General features: G+C 49.9%; 1 protein-coding gene across 9 annotated transcripts in view; it reads left to right on the top strand.

Moving 5' to 3' along the window:
- Ranbp3 (RAN binding protein 3) overlaps positions 1-20,492 on the top strand; it is a 55,583-nt gene that overhangs the window by 9,849 nt on the left and 25,242 nt on the right. For 5 of the 9 annotated variants that reach the window (XM_076850812.2, XM_076850823.2, XM_076850870.2 and 2 more), the window contains exons 2-3: positions 7,118-7,173; positions 12,651-12,851. The exons of 1 other annotated variant lie outside the window; for it this stretch is intronic. In XM_076850812.2, the coding sequence (XP_076706927.1) occupies positions 7,118-7,173; positions 12,651-12,851 (257 nt within the window). The remainder of the gene's footprint in view (positions 1-7,117; positions 7,174-12,650; positions 12,852-20,492) is intronic. 3 more of the 9 variants (XM_076850860.2, XM_076850879.2, XM_076850888.2) reach the window with 1 other exon arrangement.

Raw genomic sequence — 20,492 nt, forward strand, 5'->3', positions numbered from 1 at the left:
CAGATCACCTCAGTGTTTCCACCTGACTCAGAAGAGATTGGGGATTCTGAGTGACTGAACACTTGCGTTAAGTATCCTGAGTGTCCAGGCAGCTCCTGAACCCAGTCTATACGTTCCGTCCCCTGGAAAGGGCCAAACCATGAGGCATTTATCATTGCTGGTGACTTGAGGGACTGGCATTTGGCCTTGGGTACAAGACTCATACTTCAAGGTGTCCTTGGCGTGTTGTTTACTCCATATTCCGAGTACGCTTATAATACTAAATACCTGTTCAGATATGGGATCAGATAGTGTGCCAGCCTCTTCTCCCAGCCTTGTAAATGCATCATTTTATTCAACCTTTCCTCAGGGTAAAGCCACCCGCTCTGTTTTCCAATCAAGAACATGGTACAGGAAGGTCAGGTAACTTGGCCAGAATCCTCACCACAAGTGGTTGAGACAGGTTTAAACACACATACATAGCCCACACTCCAAGTGTCACCAGTGTTTGTTTTTTGTTTTGCAGTGCTTGGGATTGAAGCCAGGGTCTCATGCATGCTAGGCAATTATTCTACTACTAAGCTACATCCCTGGCCCTTGAGATAAGAGTCTCCCTAAATTGCCCAGGCCGGCCTTGAACTTAAAATTCTTCTGAGGTGTTATGCGCTTAGATTCTCAGGTCCCTGGGATTACCACACCCAACCAAGTGTCACCAATTTTGTCAGCTGCTTCAGCACAAGTTCTGCAGTCCTTGGATATTTCCTTCCAAGCCCTTTATAGTGGGGATTTCCATTCTTTGCCGGAACTTTCCCCCAAACTTTCATCTACTTTCACTTCACCTTGGCTGTGTCCGTGACACACCACCTAGTGGTGGGACAGAAAAGTGCCATCAGAGCTGCATCAGTGAATTTCTCCTACAGTTTTAGGCAAAGCTGCTGGCGTTTATATGATTTACCTGTTTGATAAGTTTATGGGGTTTTTGTTGGACTCAAGGCACATAGGTGCCCAGGCTACAAGTGCCACATGGGGCAGGAATGGAGATGGTAGGAGGGTTTAGCTGCAGGGCCAGAGAGTACAAAGATAAATGCCGCAGAATGTGGCTTGGCCCTCATGAGATTGGGGCGGGGGGCGCACCCAGCTTGGAAATCAGGCAGATCAGGGTCTAGTCCTTCCTCCTGTCATTTGCCAACTCTGTGACTTCCAGCAAGGCACCCATTTGTCCAAGGCCTTTCAGGCTTATCAGGCTTATTTCACGATTCACAAATCAGTGGTGATAACTAATAATTTTCATCATGGCAGTTTGGTGAGGTTCAGTGAGAGTAGATGTGTAAAGTACCCGTCTGCTGTCTGGTAAAGGTCATTGAACAAACATGAGTAACTCCTTGTTCCTGCCGTCTTTGGAGATTTAGGAGTCTGACGGTAAGATGAGACTGTTGGAGATCAGCTTGGATTTCAGTAGGTGAAAGTAGCATCAAGATGAAGAGCATACCAGAAAGAAGTGCATGACACCTCTAAATGCTGTGCCTCCATAAGACCCAGTTGAGAGTTGCCAGAGGGGAAATACAAAAAGAAGTGAGTTGGGCTGGGGCTATATCTCAGCTGGTAGAGTGCTTGCCTCGCATGCACAAGGCCCTGGGTTCAATCCCCAGCACCAAAAAGAAGAAAAAGAAGAAGTGAGTTGCTTGTCCCCCACCCTGCACTCCACAAGTGAGGCCAGTGAGTGCTGAGCACTTAAATACCAAGACTTGGAGACACATCACCTAGCAACAGTATGTTTGAGGTCAGTTCCATTCTTCACTGAAGAGTTAGCTGGAGAATAGAGCTGATGTTAGGGACAGGTTTGTCTTCATGTTGCAGCACAGAGTTGTTTATAATAATTCCTGAGAAAATCAGTGACTAGGAGGTTGAAATGGTGGGTGTCACCAGAATAAAGCAGTAGCAATGTACTCATAGACTGTTGTTGATGAAATGTTTTCCACATTTTTTTTTCAGATAAGAAGATTAAGACACATCAGCCCAGGATTAAAGCTAATTTTATATAAATACCTCCTTGACATTTTAGTCAAGGATTCTAAGTGGCTATCCAGCCAGGGATCATTTCCTGGCAGGTATAGGAAACACTAGTTAGTGGGGAATAAACAGAAAAAGCAGAGGTTTTGCAGATTCGCTTTGCCTGTGTTTTCCTGGGTCTGCAGAGTTTTTTCTGTGTGTCATTTTCATAGGAGATCCTCCATGGCGGACTGGAGACAGCCATAAGCTTGGGGGGCAGGTCTGTTGTGGGCACCACATATGTGCATTATTCCCTCCAGAGCAAAGAAGAAAGTTAATTTAGGGGCAGAGGTTGTGGCTCAGCGGTAGAGCACTCGCCTAGCACGTGTGAGGCACTAGGTTCGATCCTCAGCACCACATGAAAATAAAAATTAAAGGTATTGTGTCCAACTACAACTAAGAAAAAAAAAAAAAAAAAAAAATATATATATATATATATATATATATATATATATTTAAAAAAAAGAAAGTTTATGTGGGAGGAGGTAGAATGTGTTTTGTCAGAGTAGATCCTGAATGTGTTGTGCAAAGCATTCCATGACTAAACCCTTGACAGACAAGACAGAGTGTAACTTATTGCACCCTTGAGTGTGCACCTTAGAATGTGTCTAATTCTTTTCTTGACAGTCTTATAGAATTTCAGTCTCCACAGGATCTTCCGTTGGCGTAATTGCAGTGTTCTTGGAGGTGGGCAGTCACGTGACAGGTAGAACCAGCCTCACTATACCCCAGAACTCATCACCCACCCCCTAGTTTAGTTTGTGCTCTTCCATAGGTGTTTATCGAGAATGTTAGCTGACAGCTGCTTTATTCCTGATGTCACTCCTCCAAAGAAAAGAGTGTCTGCTTCACAGCTCTGCAGCCTCCTGCACAGGAAAGGTGGGAGGAAGCAAGTGGGGTGGATCTCATCCCCTCCCTTCTGCACCTGTGGTGCCTGGATGGTGGTGTGGTGTGGTGCCTGGGGTTCAAAGTGGAGCCCACCTGATTTATGGGCCTGACCCATCTTTGACAAGTACCCATCCTCCCCTTTCCTGACAAAGAAGAAGGGTTTGTGACGATGCAGTAAGATGATACAGGTAAACCTGGCACATGGTGTAGTGCTCAGCGAATGCTAGCCATATGCACGAAACATCTGTTGGAGGTTATCTTTGCTGTGCATAATGTAGCAGAGGTGGGAAGAAATCTAAAGACAGAATTCTGAGATGCCTGCACTGTACCCTAGAAAGCTGGGAAGCAGTCTTCCACCCCACTACTATTTTGGGTACAGGCCAGCTTCTTACTCTCTCCTTTCATGGAATGGAGGTGTGGGATAGGGATTGAGTTGAGGTGGCACCTTCTGGGCCTTGGCATGCAGCACCCTGGAAAGCATTGGTGAGGTCAGAGAGGAAGCCTGTGGTGGAAGGGAGAGCCTCACATACCAAATGGTAGAGCCCACCCACCCAGAGTCGGGGTATTGTTCGATGTGAAAGGCTCAGAACCCCATCACCTTGCATACAACAGAGTTGACTTGGTGTGTGTTGTGCTCAGGCCTCATCATGGGTGGTCCATGATCAAATTCTTGGGGAGGATTTCATCCACTGTGATTCCCTAACCCTAACCCTAACCCTGTCACCTACCATTGATGTAGCCCATTGTTTCTCCTTCTGGAGGACCCTCCTCGTGCCTCACCAGGGTCCAGTCTTTGGGGAGGGTAATATTCCATTCAGTCTGCAGCTGCCTGTCAAGTGCTGTTGTGTGAGGCTCTGTGTGAGGCACTGAAGCACAGAGGGGAAGAAAGCAGAGAGGCCCCTGCCCTAGTGCTTCCAGCCCAGGGGTAAATGCCAGCAAGCAGATCAATCCAGCCAGGAGCTCAGGTGCAGACATACCCCTTCCTTTCTAATCACATTTTACCCTCAGCTTCCTGTTCTCCATTTTCCCTTGGTGCTGTGCACAGAATAAGGGCTTAATAAATATTTATGTGATTACATAGCCGCTGGTGTTGTGTGTGGAACTGAAGGGGATGATTTCTAGGTGGTGTGCGTTGGTTCATATGTTGGGAGAAAGAGTTCTTCAGAGGCTGTGGTCTCTCATCTTCCCTGGTAGGTAACTTGGAGTGACTTGTGGCCTGATACAAGCTAGGGATGTGCTCAGGAGGGCATCCAGGAGTTTCCTGACAGAGGCCAATGTCTGTCCAGGAGACAGTGTTGGCTGCAGAAAAGAAGGTGAATTGTGTGTTCCCAGCAGAGGGATGAAACTATACAGAAGTGCAGAAGCACACCATAGAATGGGACATGTAGACTCTTCAGTGCCACAACCATAGTCATGTGGAAAGTGGGGGCGGTGGCAGGACATGCCTGTCTGAAGGAGCTCAGACCCTTGTTAGTGGCAGGGCATTGCGGTTTTAAGTGTGTATTTTACACCAGTGATTCTGGATGCTCTGTGGAGGCCGGAGATGGGTGAGAATAGAGACAGAGAAAAAAAGGAGGTCTGAGTGGTGCTTGAAATGGGTCACAGGAGCAGGACCAGGTGTCAATTAGGGAGGACCTGATTGAATCACCTGGCTGGTTGCTTTCAGAACTCTACCCTTACACCCTCTTCTGTAGCTTCCCACTCTCCCCAGCTGAGCATCCTGTGAAATGGAGTGCAGAGTATCCCTTGCCCATCTCACCCCCACTGACCCTGCCGCATGGTCCAGGTAGCTCTGAGCAGGGCCCTTGCACTGCAACAGCTCAAGCCTCCTGTAGTTGCCCACATGGCTGCAGCTTCCTTTGTGCTGACACAGTCCTCATCACCAGTGCCCAAAGAATTATCTGTGCATTCCACCTCTTCCTTCCTAGCCTGGCACTGTTTTTGTTTTTTTTTTTTTTTTTTTTGCCTCGTGTTCAGTTTCTGTGCCCTCCTTACTCGTGCATAGTCTTTGACCTCATAGTTCATATTGCAGAGGGGAGACAGACCATCAACCTTTTAAGTATATAATGGGTCAGATGGAGAAACTTGCTACAAAAGGGGGGAAAAAAAATTTCAGCTTGGCTTTGAGACTTGTCCAGGGTTTCTTCCACAGGGTGCCCAAATGCACCAGGTGTTTAATTAAGTCTGCAATGGCCCTCTTAGACTACAGTCTTAGTGACCAGGGGTAGAGGTCTAGCTCAAAGCTGCTGCAGCAAAAGCCAACATTGATTGGCTTGACTGAAATGTCTGGGGAGAGGGTTAGCATCAGGAAGTTCCAAACACAGGGCCTCCACCAGTGTGGCTGGGATTTAGCCTTCCCCCTACTCTGTCTCTGTTTTCCTGAAGGTTGGCCCCGTGTACCTGTGGCAACCCCAGGCTCACGTACTACCAGTTTAGCAGCCCCATGAGAAAAAGAGCACCTCTTCCTCAGTAGCTCCAGCAGATAGACCTGGCTGTGTTCCACATGCCAGTGTCCGCTGGGCCAGGGCATGCTATGCTGTCTTTGTCAGGCCTAGAGCCTGGGCTGAAGTTGAGGTGGGGCAGGGATTCTTCCCTAAAGAAAATGAGGTTGAGGGGATGCTAAGCTGGCTGAAATCCTGGTTCTTCCCTGTACATCTAGGAGCCGAGGAGTCAAATGCAAAAGTGGAGGTGTAGTCCGGACCTCCTGCCCTGGTTCTGATCCTGTGGGGTCCAGGGGAAGTGCCAGAAGGTCTCCAGGCTCCCTGGCAGCAGACACAGTATGGATCAACTGCTGCCTTGCCCGAGTCCGTCCAGCATTCATTTGGCATCTTTTATTGTCTGGCAGAGACACATTCATTTGATTGTTTATTCATTCGGGTTGTCCAGGGAGATTTAGCTTAGGGAAATGTAAAAACCTGTTTGGATAGCCCTTTGCGCCCCTGCCATCCACCAGCTTACCCCTTTTTCTCCTAAAACCTGCCTCCCCTCAGCAATTGCATTCACTGCCCACGTCCCCCTTTCCAGACTTTTTTCTCAATCCCAACATGTTTCCCCAGACCCTTTACAACACCACCTTATGTCCAGAGCAGAGCCACACTACCCACTCCCCACCCTCATCACCCTAAAAGCTGCACCTCTGAAGTTGCCACTGTTTCTGTCAGCACTTTTTGAGACTCCTGCACAGCTCCCTCTTAGGGGCCTTTTCCCATCACCAGTTCCCCACGCAGAGCATCCTCAACATGGTAACACAGTGCCTGTGCACACTTCCAGGGTTGGCATCTGGCTCCCCACAGTAGGGTGCCAAGGAACAGGGCTATGCCCAAATTCTGCTTGCTATAGAGGCAACAGGGCACAGCATGCAGCACATGGGCACCAGATTAACAGCTTCTCTTGCTGCACCCTGCAGGAGTATTGGGAGTGCACCCAGGCCCGAAGCCTGGGGTTCAAGGCAGTCCTCATGAGCATGTCCCAGAGTGGACAGCAGGGGCTTCCCAAGCTGCCACCTATGTCAGAGCCAAGTGGCAAAGGGCTGCAGGCCTTGATAGGTGACAAGTGGTGGGAACCATAGGCTGCATTGCTCTTGTCCCCTCAGGTAGAGCATCCCACAGCATTTTCTCTTGCAACAACCGCTGTTTGGCCTTCCTTTTTAATGAGTGCTCACATGGAAATCCCACCTAGTGTTGTGTTGGGCCATACAAGCTCTCCAAAGAGCAGCAGCCTTGCTCTAGAGGCTGCAGGCGGGTCTCCTTTTGGGTTGCAGATTTAAAAGGGGGGGGGGGCTAAATTGGCCTCCAGCCTTTGGAATTCAGAAGGTCCCCTATAAAGAGCTTGCACCCTGAGTGGCCTTCCTGCAAGGTGCCCTTGATGGGGCTAGAGAGTGGCAGTCCGGTGCCCTCCCACTGTCATGCTCATGCCTGTCCTCAGGGAGTCATGAAAGCATTTTGTTTATCACATAATATGCACATAGGAAGGGGCACAAATCATCTCATAAGGTTTGGATTTCATTCACCAGCAGAACACACCCTCGTACCCAAGTGTCCTGGTGAAGAAGCTATTCTAGAGCAGTTTGGTGTTAGTGGAGTTTCATATATATATGTATATACATGCATATATATTTTTAAACTTATTACAAAAAGGTGTAGCTTTGTTTACTGTGTGAATATAGTGTTGGGGGGAAAAAAACCAATCTTTCTCTTTGCAGAAAAGCCTGCCATTGCTCCGCCCGTCTTTGTGTTTCAGAAGGATAAAGGACAAAAGGTAAGGGGTCCGGTATGTTCTCTCTTCACACCATTTCTCTAATTTGGTCTCTGCCAAAGTGCGTATTATCCAGGACACATGGCCACAGCTGCTTCTACCCACTGATAAGAAGACCTAAGCACAGCCTTTAAGCCTTCGCCTTGAGCTGAAAGGGTAGGCTTTAAGTTACCAGTGGCCTTTGTAAAGCAGTGTTAGCAATGTCTGCGTAATGCCTACTGGTTTGTTTTAGAAACATCACTGTACATTTGGAAAGCAGCAGCAGAGAAACATAGTGGGGGGCAGAAGAAACAGAGAGCCTGGGCTGAAGTGGGGGGGGTAGGGGTTCTGTGGAAGGAAGGAAGGAAGGGGGTGGGAGGGAAGAAAAATGGGAAGAAGGAGGGAGGTGTAGAGATGGTAGCAGGTGACCAGGGGTGTTGCTCATAGATAGAGCATGTGTGAGGACCTGGGTTCAATCCCCAGCATCATGGAAACAAAGAATTTAGAGGGGTTGTGTAAACCCCAATCAACTTGACATGGATACATTTAGAATGATTGTGAGTTTGCTTGCAACGTCTGTTGGTGCCAGTCTTTGTGGGGTTGTTTCCAATTTGGATTGTGTCTCTGGAATGCTAGAAGTACCTCTCCTAATGTTAGGTCAGATGGGTGCTCGGTAGATCCGTCATAAAACCGCAGTCACAGATGTTGCTGTGTACCTTGAAGCCATCAGTTCATGCCCTTCCCTGACAAATAATATGGAAGATTGGAGCTGTGTCAAAAGGCAGGCATGGTGATGCTCGCCTGTATTCCCAGCTGTTGGGATGCTGAGACAGGAGGATCACGAGTTCAAAGCCAGCCTCAGCATAAGTGAGGCGCTAAGCAACTCAGTGAGACCCTGTCTCTAAATAAAATATAAAATAAGACTGGGGATGTGGCTCAGTGGTCAAGTGCCCCTGAGTTCAATCCCTGGTACCTAAAAACACACACAAAAAAGTCAACTGGTGCTGTGTGGCAGTGATTCCCCCAGCTGGAGTGAGGATTCCCCTTAGTCACCTCAATTTCTTGTGGTCCCTCACCACTGAGGCCCCGTAACCTGACTGCAGTTGTGATTTACTGTCTTTACAGCATTTTATACCCACAGTGCTGCACTGAATTTGGCAAGATTTGAAGTATGTTTGCATCTTGTGGGAATGACAGTGTCTAAGAATCTCATTCACTTAGTGCTCCAGTAGATTTCCAGGCCTTTTGCAGGGTAACTGGCTCCCAAGTTGGGAGCTTCTCTGGTCTGGTGATTTGGAGCTCTTGGCAACCCAGCCACTTTCCTTGGTCAGTATGTGGCCCAATTTTCCTGGGTGATGTTCAAGTGCTATGCCAGAAAGGGGGTGGGGGGGAGAGGCGGGGAGAGAGAGAGAGAGAGAGAGAGAGAGAGAGAGAGAGAGAGTGTGTGTGTGTGTGTGTGTGTGTGTGTGTCGAGTAGGGAGGAGGGAAGTGACTGTCCTGTTCCTCCACCCACACACATGCCTGTGTTTGCCTGGCTAATGTCTGTTAAGCTTGTAACGTTAGTCTCTTCTTGAATTAAACTTTCCCGTGGCTCGTGACTAACGTTGCCAAAGAGTCTGGGTACAGGTTGGCTTTCGGGATCAGGCAGTGTTTGCAGAAGCTATGCTTCCCTCTCCCCAGACCCTGACATGTGCTTTGCTGGGCCAATGGATATGAAGGGGCTGAATTTTTCAGACACAGGATGTTCAATAAAGCCCTTAGGAACCGGATGTGTTGTGTTAGATCTCTATTTTAGATGTTCAGGTCATTTCTTTCCAGTGTTCAGTAAAATCAGGACTTTTCTAGATTTGGGGTTTTATAATGATCTTGGACTACATTCCGTTTAAAACGGGTCAGCACACTAAGGCCCTCTACCAGCACCTGTTTTTGTGAACAGTTTTACTGGAGCATGGCCACGCTATACCCTTTGCAGACCTCCATGGCTACACAGCAGCAAGGTGTGGACACACCGGGCTGCAGAGTCCTTCAGCATAGGCTTGTGGCCCAGTGGTGGTGTAGGTGCTTGGCGTGTGCCATGCCCTGGGTTCCATCCCTGGCACCAAAAGAAATAAGAGATATTTAGTATCTTTATCTAGTTTCTTTAGATATTTAGTGTCTTTTTGACCTCTGTAGAAGTTTGCCAACAAATAATAGGACTTAATAATGAAGACTTTTAAGACAACCAGCTCAGCTGAAACACTGAAATGTAATATTCATTCAGATGAATTTAAAATCATTAGTTCCTGTCTTGGTACTCTTTCACAGCTAAGGGAGTTGAGCTGCTTTGTAATGTGAAGACTGATTTAAAAGGATGACCTTCCAGAGATCTGTGCAAATCACCTTAAAAGGTGGGCCTTGAACCTGAGCTGGAAGGTTAGCTAGGAAGGCTTTGAGTCACTTAAGAGATGTGTAAGTGCTCTTATCAAAATATTGACTCAGAGCCAATTCCAAATGGGCTTCTAAAAATAACTGCCCTCCAGCTCTTGGGAGTTCATTGCCCCACTTCTGTGACACTTCTGTGGCAAGATCACTGAAGGGCATGCAAGAAACATCTGTGTTGAAAGGAGAAGCCAGGTTCTGTCGGTAGGGTCCATAGCCCAGCGACCGGGTCCAGGTGGATGCAGTCTTCCACTCTGCTTTTCTCTGCAGCTTAAGGACTGTCAAGAGTTAGGCAGAACACGTGGGCCAGATACCTGACTTAGCTTCTCCTTGGCTTTCTAGTGCAAGGGACACCACAAGGCAGCTCTGCAAGGAGCAGCCACAGTTCTCTTTCATATCTGCCTTCCTCTGGCATGACCAGCAGCTGCTCCCCTTCTTTCGGCCGAAGCCCAGTCAGAAGTCAGCCATCAGAACTGCTGGAGTTTTCTGAGCAGACTTTTTTCCCCCTTTTTGCTTCAACATTTTTTATTTTTAAATTTTTGAATTTCACTTGAAGTCTGAGTAAAGCTGACTGGCACTGAATGCTGGGGCATCTGTCACCTCAGTTTGCTGCTGGCATTTCTCATTGCTAAAGCTCTCAGGTGTAAATGGTGCCCATATGCCATTTCCCCCTAAAGTCTTCCACAAATATCTAGGAGTGGGGCCGTTCTCCTCTGTGGACCTGAGACAGTGTCACTCCCGAGATCATGGGTACAGTCATAGACTTCAACATACTGTTTGTATTTTAAATTGCCCCTCAGATGTCTCCTGTAGTGATTTTTTTTTTTTCCTTCCTAACCACTGCTTGATCCCAAAGATCAAGAAGTTCCATTGTCAACTGTGGAAGCAACTAACTTTTTATTAGCAACTAACTTATCTTGATCTCAAACTACCCAGGAGGTTTCACGGGAAAGAGCTCATTCCTCCAGAGGGTGTCCCTGTGCCCTTGGTGTTGCTGAATCAGGAAAGAGAAGAAGGATTTCAAAGGGAAAGAGAGAAGCTCTGCTACCAGCCCATTGCTTCCATTTTGTTCAGTGGCAGAGCCCTTATGTGCCCTGTGGGTCCAGTCCACGTGCTGCATTGCCTTTGCTGTGGGGTGCTTGGGGTATGACTTAGCCTTGGGACAAGTGGCCTGACCCTCTTACTTTGTGTTAAGAAAAGTGGTGGGTGCTTGGATTGCAGGGCCAGACTTCAACAACTGTGGCCAGTGGGTAGCCCCGGAGTTTTTTTGGCTTTTTCCCTGTGCCTCTGCCACCAGGACAGCTCCCTTCAGGAAGCATGGGGTTCGCAGGCACTGGTGTTTTAGGGTAAAACCAAAGCCTTCTTTCTGAACTGCCTTGAATGGAAATGGGTCCTTCTTTTTGGCACAAAGAAATGTCCAAGCGCTTCTCTCAGTCACCCTCCCTCCAGAGCATTGGTTAACCTGCAGGGCTCTGCAGTCCCTCTAGCAGGAGGGTGCCCGTGTTGTGAGAACACAGGCGGTTGTAAGTGCTGCTTGGAAAGTGCAGTGACCCTGGAAGTGCTATCGCGATGTGTTTGGACCTGGTTTGATGCTCACCCCATGCTCGTGTTTTGTTTTGTTTTGTTTTTTGTCACACATTTGGCATATTTCAGGCTGGTGAAGTCTTGATGTCTGATGTTGGTGGCGGGAACTGACCACCTTGCCCCTGGGAAAGCCTCTGTCATTGGATTTCCCTGAATAGAGACTGTCCCTTTGGTGACTCTTGAGACAGAAGAATACATTAATGTGTGGTTCTGGCATTCCAAAGAACTTTGGGAAGTTCTTACTCCTTTATGTAGTTCATTTCCTCCTGTAGGATCACATGTTTAAACGTAGCACCAGGCGCAACATAGTGACCCACTGGTAGTCCCAGTTACTTGGGAGGCTGAGGTAGGAGGATCACTTGAGCCCAGGAGTTTGAGGCCAGCCTGGGCCACAGAGTGAGACTTCATCTCAAAAAATAGAATTAAGTTAAAGAAAGAAAGAAGCACCCTTTCTGAGGAGGTCAGTCACTGCATGCCAAGAAAACACAGCCACGTCTGCAGGGAGATAGGGTGGCCCTCTAGTCATTTGGGTCACTGGGTAAGAGAAGCAGCTCCACGGTGTTAGATAATCCACACAGGAGGTTTGGGGACTACAGCCCCATATGTCAGGACATAGGTTTATAGCCCACTTCTCAGGAAGAGTTGTGGAGTGTGCCACAGCTCTTAGCCCGTGGAAGCCTGTCTGGAATACCAGGGTGCACCTCAGAGGATACTGGGGTGGTACCTTGGGAACAGAGACCTCTGGAAGCAGCTTTCTCCAAACTTGGCTATTTTCCAAGTTTGTCCAGATAACTCTGGAGAGTCCTAGACCAAGGAGTTCTGTGGATGCGCCCTGCCCCCTCCTCCAGCTGAGCACCACCCACCTATCCGCTGATCCAAAAGCTGCCCTGCCGCAGTGCCTCTGTTGCCCCGCACGCACCTGTGTTCACCGAGGCAAAAGGCACTTCCTCCACCTCAGGTGTGAGCAGGAGGATCAGAAAGATCCCAGAAGAATGGTGGTGAAGTCCAGAAGCCTGTGCCTTAGGCTCCCAGTTTCACATCTAACCACGTTTCCAGGCCCACCTCCCCACCTCCCCACCTCCTCGTGCACAGAAGTGGTCTGGCCCCAGTGGCGTGGTCAGCATGGCTGAGCAGAAGTGAACCAGCCCCTGGGGGTTAAAGAGTCTTTAGCATAATCATCTCCTTTCTCTGTCACCAAGAGAATTGTTTCTTCCTCAAGGCCCATAAGCACAGTTAGCTGTACTAGCCACCCTAGTTTTGAAAATGAGGATCTGGATTTCCTGGACACCTCCGAGCTCCTTGCCAAGTCAAACAGTTCACTTTCCTCTGCCCCTGTTGGGAGGACCAGTTCCACTGAGCAAAGCAGTCCAGGAGCTTGTTTTTTTGGCCCCTCCTCCCTGAGGGTAGAGCCATCTTCAGCCCTACCACCCCTGCCCTCCCCTGCCCCTTGGTGCAGCCTTTATTTTACATTGAAGGAAAATTGTCTTTTTTGCTCCCAGTCCTCTGCAGAGCAAAAAGACTTGTCGGATTCGGGAGAGGAGCCTCAGGGGGAGGCTGAGGCCCCCCACCATGGCACGGGTCACCCCGAGTCAGCTGGTGAGCATGCCCTAGAACCTCCCGCCCCTGCTAGCACTTCAGCCAGCACTCCTCCGCTTCCCGCTCCTGAAGCCCAGCTTCCTTTTCCACGAGAACTGGCAGGGGTAAGTCCAATCACCCGGCACCCCCGCTGCCCCAGGGGAGCCACCCAAACGAGCCCTTTCCCTGGGATCCCTCTCATAAAGACCCTAGATCAGCATAAGCAGTCAATGATCACAGCTCCCTTCAGTCGTCCATTAAAAGTTGGGAAGATTAACTCCTCTTTTATGGTTAGTCTTTTTTAGGTGGGGACGCCTGTACCCATAGTGAGACTAATCCTGCTTCCTGAAAGAGACACAGTGGTCAAAAGAGGAATTGAATAGTAGGGGAGAGCCTTCCAAATCAAATTCTACCCCTTCTCTTTCTCCTGTCTCTGAATTTGGGCATTTAAGTTCAATGTCTTAGAACTCTGAGGAGCTCTGGCTTCCCTTGGAAGAAGAGTCATCTAGCCCCAGTCATGTTGCAAGACTGGTTCTGTTTGGACTGTGGCTAGGCAGTGAACTGCTTGTCCACATTCAAAGCAGGAAGAAGAAAAGCCCCTCCTTTGTGCCCTTCCTCTTTGTGTTATGAAGGATTTTGAAGATAAAGGTGGAAACAATCAAATTCTTGTGAGCAAGAAGTATCGTGGGTTTTTGAAGTTTAATACATTGGGAAAGGTAAACATCGTCCTATATTTGGAATTGAAAATTCTGTCCTTCGGTTGTCTAATGATAGAAGACCCCTCCCCTGCTTTCATGACATAACAAGGGAACAGAGGACCTGGCCTAGGACTGCTTGCTCTAAACCCCAGGGTAGCAGAGTCCCAGATACTTCCCCCACCCCCGAGTGATTCCTTCCATCACCAGTTCCTGTTTTTAAGGAAACCATAAAGATTCAGTTACAGCCACCAAGCCCTAGGACATGCAGAAGGAAGTTGGAGCCCTCTTTTAACATTTTGGAGAAATTGGTGTGTAATAGAGTCTGTCATGTGCCACATACCAGGGTCTGTGGGGGAAGGGGTGCCCCCCTCAGGGTGCAGAAGTGGGCTCGGGTAATGAGACTTACTCAGAAGCTGCAAGAGCGCATCATAGTGCCCGAGGGCTGGCGGAGCAATCTTTCCTTTTTCTTTTTTTTTGGCAAAGCAGCTCCTGAAAACTTGGGATAGGGTGAGTCGGATAGTGGGAGTTCCTGGGCATGTGGTCTTTTTTGGTCCTCGAGAGCACAGCTTCTGAGAACCGATAGGACCAGAACTTGAGAAGCGCAGCTTGCAGCGGACCCTGCAGCTGCTGAAGTGGCAGGTTTCAGAGTGAGAGTAGCTAATAGGGCAGTCACAAACCTTTTGTGGTGGCAGCTGCTTTTCAAGAGCACAGGGGCCCCTGGCTTTTGGTGGGGCCTCACTTCTTACCATGATGTGCCTCTGAGATCTGGCTGCCTTGGGCAGGGTCCTGTGTGAAACCTGGCTTCTTGATTCTTGTGGTCTTCAGGTTAGAGACTCTGATCCTGAGGAACACAAGCAGTTCCCAGACTGGCCAATAAAACGTGAAGCATCATGGCCGGGAGCCTCGGGATGAGTTAAGCCATCGTGGACAGAGCCAGGGCTGCAGGGCTGAGGGCAGCAGGTCATAAATGAACTGACAGCCAGCCACGCAGCACACGTGCGTGCTGTAGTTGGTAACCTCAGGGATCTTGGACACAGCACTGTCCCAGCACTTGGTGACAGCTCTGAGCCAGTCAGGCTTGCTGCTTTGGGCTCTCCACAAAGAAGTTGGGCTTGTTTAAGGAAAATGAAACTTTGTTGTGGGTCAGTCAGTCCCTAAATCAAGTCAGGTAGACCCTGACCCTGCTTCTTCTTGGGCTGAGGTTTTTCTCTAGTGAACACAGACTGTTTCTTTTGTATCAGAACAAATTTGGATCTTGCTCTGCCCCACATTGGTGCTCAGGAAACCAGGAAACCACCCACTGTTACCCAGCAGGTCTTGTTCATCACGTTTGGTCTGTTCTCTTTTCCATGACCCCTGGGCGTTCTTTATAATAAAGAGTGGCTTGCTTATAAAAGGCCCTTATCATCTTTCAGTCTCCTCAGAGCTCTGGCCATTGAGGACTCAGTACCAGGAAAAAGTCTCTCTATATTAAGACTTTTGGCTCTCAGAAGACAGACTGAAGAAGACCAAACCTCAAACAGACTAAATTCAGTGTCTCTGGAGAAGCAGACAGCTTTCCGTGCTTACTCTGAGCTTGCTGGAATCAAGCTGGACTAACGCTCTGGGCCAGTCACTGCCAAGCTCCAGATGTGTTTTAGGCCCACGAGAAGTGGCAGGCAGTCAGGAGCGAGCCCTCTGGCTGGCAGCTTTCTCTCTCCTCCCAGCTCCCACAAAGGCATGACCTCATCCCAGTGGGGCCTCCAATTGTCACGTTCTTCATGACTAAAACACTCAGGGTCCCTCCAGGGGAACTAGGCAGCATGAAATAACCACACAAGAGATGGAGCTTTTTCTTTGGGTTCCTGTGACGGCTCCTCTGACCTTAAGGGTCCACAGAAAGAGACAGAGAGCGCTGTGCTGAACCCTTTTATTGAGGAGAAGCCATTCAAATGAGGCCAAGGTCAGGATTCAGGGGGCTGAGTCTAGCTTCGTGATGTCTGCTGTCAGCAGGTTGACTGACATCTAGGAAGGCCACACCCAAGGGCAGAGCAAGAGAAGGGGACACCCAAAGTGTTTTCATGGAACATTCTTCTATCCCAAACAGGCCAAGGGGTAACGTCACCAAGGAACAGGTGAGCGTAGCTCAATCCATGGGGAACACACCTACGTCTGAAGACACATTTCTGCTACTTCGAGGATTGGGGCAATGTCCAGGTCACTGTGAAAATGACTGACAGAGCCTCTCTGATGGTGGGAAGGAGTATGTGGATCGTTCAGACTGGCTGTCCTCCTCATCCCCCCACCATCCAGACCTTCAAGGCGGTCTCTCTGCTTTCCTCGGGGTTTTTTCAGTGTCTGTCTCTTCAGTAAGCATCTTTGAGCTGGTGGCCTGTCACAGCTGTGAATAAACAGCTGTGAAGTAGCCGACATTCTGTTTCTCCTCCTGGGCACTCATCTTCCTGCAGCTACAAGAAGCCAGGCTTTCTAACTGGTCAGTGCAGATGGGAATCATCCTAGGCTCCATCAGGCCCAGTTGTAGGCGCTGTTAACAAGAGGATTACCTGGCTGGGCCTTGCTCTCTAGCCTTTTCCAGGGGGTTGGGGAGATAGTGCCTTTCATTCCTACTCACTGCCCACTTGTCCTCATCTGTGGTCAGCTTCTGAAGGCAGCTCCAGCTCTGTCCCCTTCCCTGGGTCAGCCTGGCCCCTTTTTTCATTCTTGGAGCCATGCCAGGCAGCCTTACAGGAGCCATGTATTTTGGAGGGACAGATTCTGAGTAAATGTACTCATTACAGTTTTCACCATTTTATCCTCTATACAAAAACAGATGCCCCTGAATCCACAGTCCCATTTTGGGTTAGGTATGACTGCCCCATCTATACTTGGTGACAGGGACCCATGCACCTTAGATAGCAGCAGGCTAGCAGGACTGCTGGCCTGTCCTCAGTCCAGACAAATAAGGAGTCATTTTTTTTGAGCCTGCTTCGTGCATTCTCCTGACGCCTGGGAAATAAGTCCAAGGGTCATCTTTGGCCATCTTTCTCCTCTGCTTCCTGGTGTGGTTGTCAGTGAGGAATGTTTTTATTGTAGTGTCCCAAATGAGTGTTGTCGAGTTCCATGACTAAACACTCAAGGTCACTCCAGGTGAACTGGGCTGCACGAAATAACCACACAGAGACAGAGAAATACCTTTTTCTTTGGGTCCTGTGATGACTCCTCCAACCTTAAGTGTAGAGGGAAAGAGGGAGCACGTGCTGAACCCTTTTATTGGGGAAAAGCCATTCAAATGAGGCAAGGGACAGGATTATAAGGGAACAGGTGAGTGTAGCTCAACCCCTCTGGGTGCCACCTACTCCCAGGGCCACACCGTATTATCCAAATGAGAGAAGAGACCGAGTCACGAGTCATGGCACTACCGCGCCAGACTGCAGTGATCTTTCAGATCCCCGTGGTGCATCAAGACTTAAAGGTGCGTGCATTTGGAGTGGCTCCCCACAGAGCGTTCGACCCAGTGTTCCTGGGGTATCATCCTGGAGTCCTAATTGCCAAAGGTGGAGTCAAGTTAGGGAAGAAGTGGAGAAAGAAGTGAGATTCTTTCACCCTGCTTCTGTCCTCAGTACTCCTCAAAAAGTGCTCTGAAATTTCTCAAGTCTCCCCAGTGGCTCTTGGGCTGTGGGCTGCACCCCTCTGTAGCCCAACCCAGGCATCATCCCAGACAGCCTCTGAGAACTCCCTTAGTTGGGCTGAACAGTGCCCCCCAGGTTGCTTGGGTACCCCAGAGTCTAAGGGAGGTGGAAAGTGTGAAGCTGGTGTAGGCCTTGTGTGGGGCCGGGTGATTGAAGAGGGTCCCGCATCCCAAACCTTTTCCTGCCTTGGGGAAGATGGCACAAGCCAGCGGACAGCAAGCCCAACCTTGTCCTGAGAGAGAAACCCTCCCATCTGCAGGGTGTGGAGCAAGGGGACCCTGTAAGGGCGGGGGACAGGTGATGCCCCCCGTGGGCAGCCATGGAGGGCTCCAGAAGAGCTGGCATGTCTAAAAGCAGCAGACAGGATGCTGTCTTAGGCACCCTCTCCCGCATCCTTCCTCTAGTCCTAAAGAGGAGTCATGGCGGCATTTCCTCACTGGAGGTTCCAGCAGCACCTGGAAGGTTCCCCAGGAGGAAGACTCCTGCATCGTCCCTCCCAGGACCAAGAGGCCACCGCTTTCCTGTGAGCAGGTTCTTAGAAGAGACTCGGGGCATGGATTTGAGGGTCTCCTGAGGTCGGGCCAGGGAGCATCTGAGTTTTATCTGATGAGGCACCCTTTCTTCTCAGGGTCACCAAAGCAGGTACAACAGAGGACATGGACCTCGTGTGGGCTGCAAATCCTCACCAAATGCACTTTGTGCCCAGGGCCCTGGCTGCTGCTTTGAGCTGTGTGGTCATGGGAGACAGACACCAGACAGACTCTGCTGGGCAAAACAGGGCAGGGAGGGGCCAGAGGGACCACAGCTGTGCTGGGGAATGAGCACAGGTGTGCCCCAGCGGTGATTGTCACAGTAGTGGACCCTGAGGGAGAAGGTGCCCCATGCTGGGGGAGGAGCTTAGAAAACAGGAAGGAGCCAGGGTGGCAAGTGGGAGAAGTAGTGCAGGATGAGAGGACCCTGTGCTGCAGGAGGCCACCAAGGGCTCTCAGGAGTCAGGACAGAAGCAGGCGGACGTGGCCACAGTGTGCATAGTGGGCCATCTGCAGGGGCAGGTGGGAGGCCAGCTGCTGGCTGCAAGTAGGAGGCATGACCAGGTGAATGTGCTCTCGTGCTCCAACTGACTAGATTTGGGTGTGTGCTGGAGGGGAGGATGGCGTGCCAAGCAGCAGGCTGCCAGAGCTGTTCACAAGACCTCTGAGGCCAGGTGGGAGCCCCAGAGGCGTCAGTTCATGACCTGGCTACTCCACTCTGGAGGGAGATCTGTAGCACCCGTCACATTCTTAGAGACAGATCACTAAGATGTGTGGGTGTCATGGAAAGAGCCCCAAATACTCGAAGCAGAAACCAACAGAACGGAAAGGAGAAAGCACCCTGCTTTCAGTAGAACTACTGTAAAGATGATGGAAAGAGGAGGACCAAGCAGCCCTGGAAACCAACCAGCCCTGGCAACAGGGCACTCATTCCCACCATGCACAGGGACCTTCTGCAGGAAGGACAGACACCTCTCCAATTTAAAAGGATAAAAGTCATGCAAAGTACATTCTCCGGCCGCAGTGGAATGAAATTAGAAATTCTTAACAGAAGGAAAACCAGGAAATTCACACAGACTCACTGAGCTCATGTGTGGTCACAGGTGGCCAGATGCAGAGACCTTGGTGGCAATGATGATGCAAATATCCTTATGGGAGCTAAAAGAGCAGGAAGACAGACGCCCAAGTATCCTGGCCCATATACCAGTACAGATAAGGCCAGGGCACAAGCCTTTGCTGTCTGTCCATGGCCTGCAGAGTGTCTAGGACATCATCCCTTTGTTGGAACAAATCCCAGCAAGTTCCAAGGACCAGGTCTCTCCTAGAACTTGGGAGTCTACTGCATGGGCTCTAACACAGATCACTGAGTCGAAATTGAAGCCACAGAGGGAAAGTGTAAGGAGCAACAAGACTGAGTTACCAAGGCTTTTATTCCTGTCTGAGGAAAGCAGGGCATACCTGGATGAGGGAGCAGGTCATCTGCAGTGGTGTGAAGTTCTGAGAGCCGACCATCTCCAGGCTAGAAGTTATTCGAGAAAGGGAAGGTTTCCCAGCACCAAGGAGGTGACCACAGGAGGTTTCGGTAAAGTCGAGATGCTTGTTAAATTATAGGACGAAATAAAAGCTTTTTAGAACCATGGGTTGAGATATAGGAGTGCGGATGTGCTAGGCTTGCCATTAGAAAAACGTGGGAGGACAAGGGAAGGCGGGCAGTCCCACACCCAAGAATATCAGGCTGTGGAAAGATGGCTGGCCTCGCACAGGGACCTGCATCAAGTGCTGGGAGGCCGCAGGGCTCAGGGTGGGTAAGATGTGTCCTTGCCCTTTCTCCACTGCCAGGGTCAGGAAGCTGGTGTGAGGCCTGTCTAGGATGCCTGCTGTCCAGACCTGGGACTTGGGCCCACTTCTGAGCCAGGGTTGCAGCAGCTAGGGCAAGTAGTTGCTGTCTCTGTTCCTCTCGCCTTTGCTAGTAGGGTGAGTGGTGCCTGGGGCCTGTGTCCCCCTTATGTCCCTCTAGAGAGGGATGACCCCAAGAGAGTAGGCCTGGCGGCAAGCCAGTGGCACAATCTGTACAATCAAACACTACTCAGCCTCTGGCCTCACAGCACTACAGGAATGCATCTTAAACCCTTTCACGGGTCCTCCAAGGTACCTCACCTTGTGGCTGGACCCAGGATTTAGGTCACAAGACCTGATTCTGCCAGTCGGCCTTTCCCCTGAACTTGGAAGCCCTGTGCCTATGCAACCCAGGGGTCTAGCATTAACCAGCAGGGGCCAGCTTTGAGTTTAGCCACACAGTGAGCAATTGTAATCACACCAGGAGCTAAGCTTCCTGTCTGTCTTCTGGGCTCCATCTGCCTCATCTCTGAAGGCCCAGAGCCCTCCCTGCCAGGAAGACATTAGCATCCCCAGTGTCAGAGAGGGAACCAAGACACCCTCCCCACCCCCGCATTCAGCCCCATAGAAAATCAAATCAGCAGAGCCAGGATCCCTTCTGCATGCCTTCAGGAGGTTGTCGGCATGGGTGCGACCTGGGGCCCTGCTCTCGCATCCCAGCACTGCTCAGTGCAGCCTCAGAGCTGGCATACTGGACACAAGGACCTCATTTCATTTGGGGCACTGATACTTTCACAGTTTCCCCATCACTGAGAGAACCCACCACAACCGGGCCCGGTGGCACAGACCTGTAATACCAGCTACTCAGGAGGCTGAGGCAGGAGGATCACAAGTTTAAGGCCAACCTCTGCAAGTTAGTGAGACCCTGTCTCAAAATAAAAAGGCCTGGGGACGTGGTTCAATGGTAGAGCAACCCTGGGTTCAATCCTCAGAGACACCAAATAAATAAATAAAAGAGGGGCTTGGTATTGTGG

This window comes from Callospermophilus lateralis, chromosome 1 (genome assembly GCF_048772815.1).
Source record: "Callospermophilus lateralis isolate mCalLat2 chromosome 1, mCalLat2.hap1, whole genome shotgun sequence".
NCBI lineage: Eukaryota > Metazoa > Chordata > Mammalia > Rodentia > Sciuridae > Callospermophilus > Callospermophilus lateralis.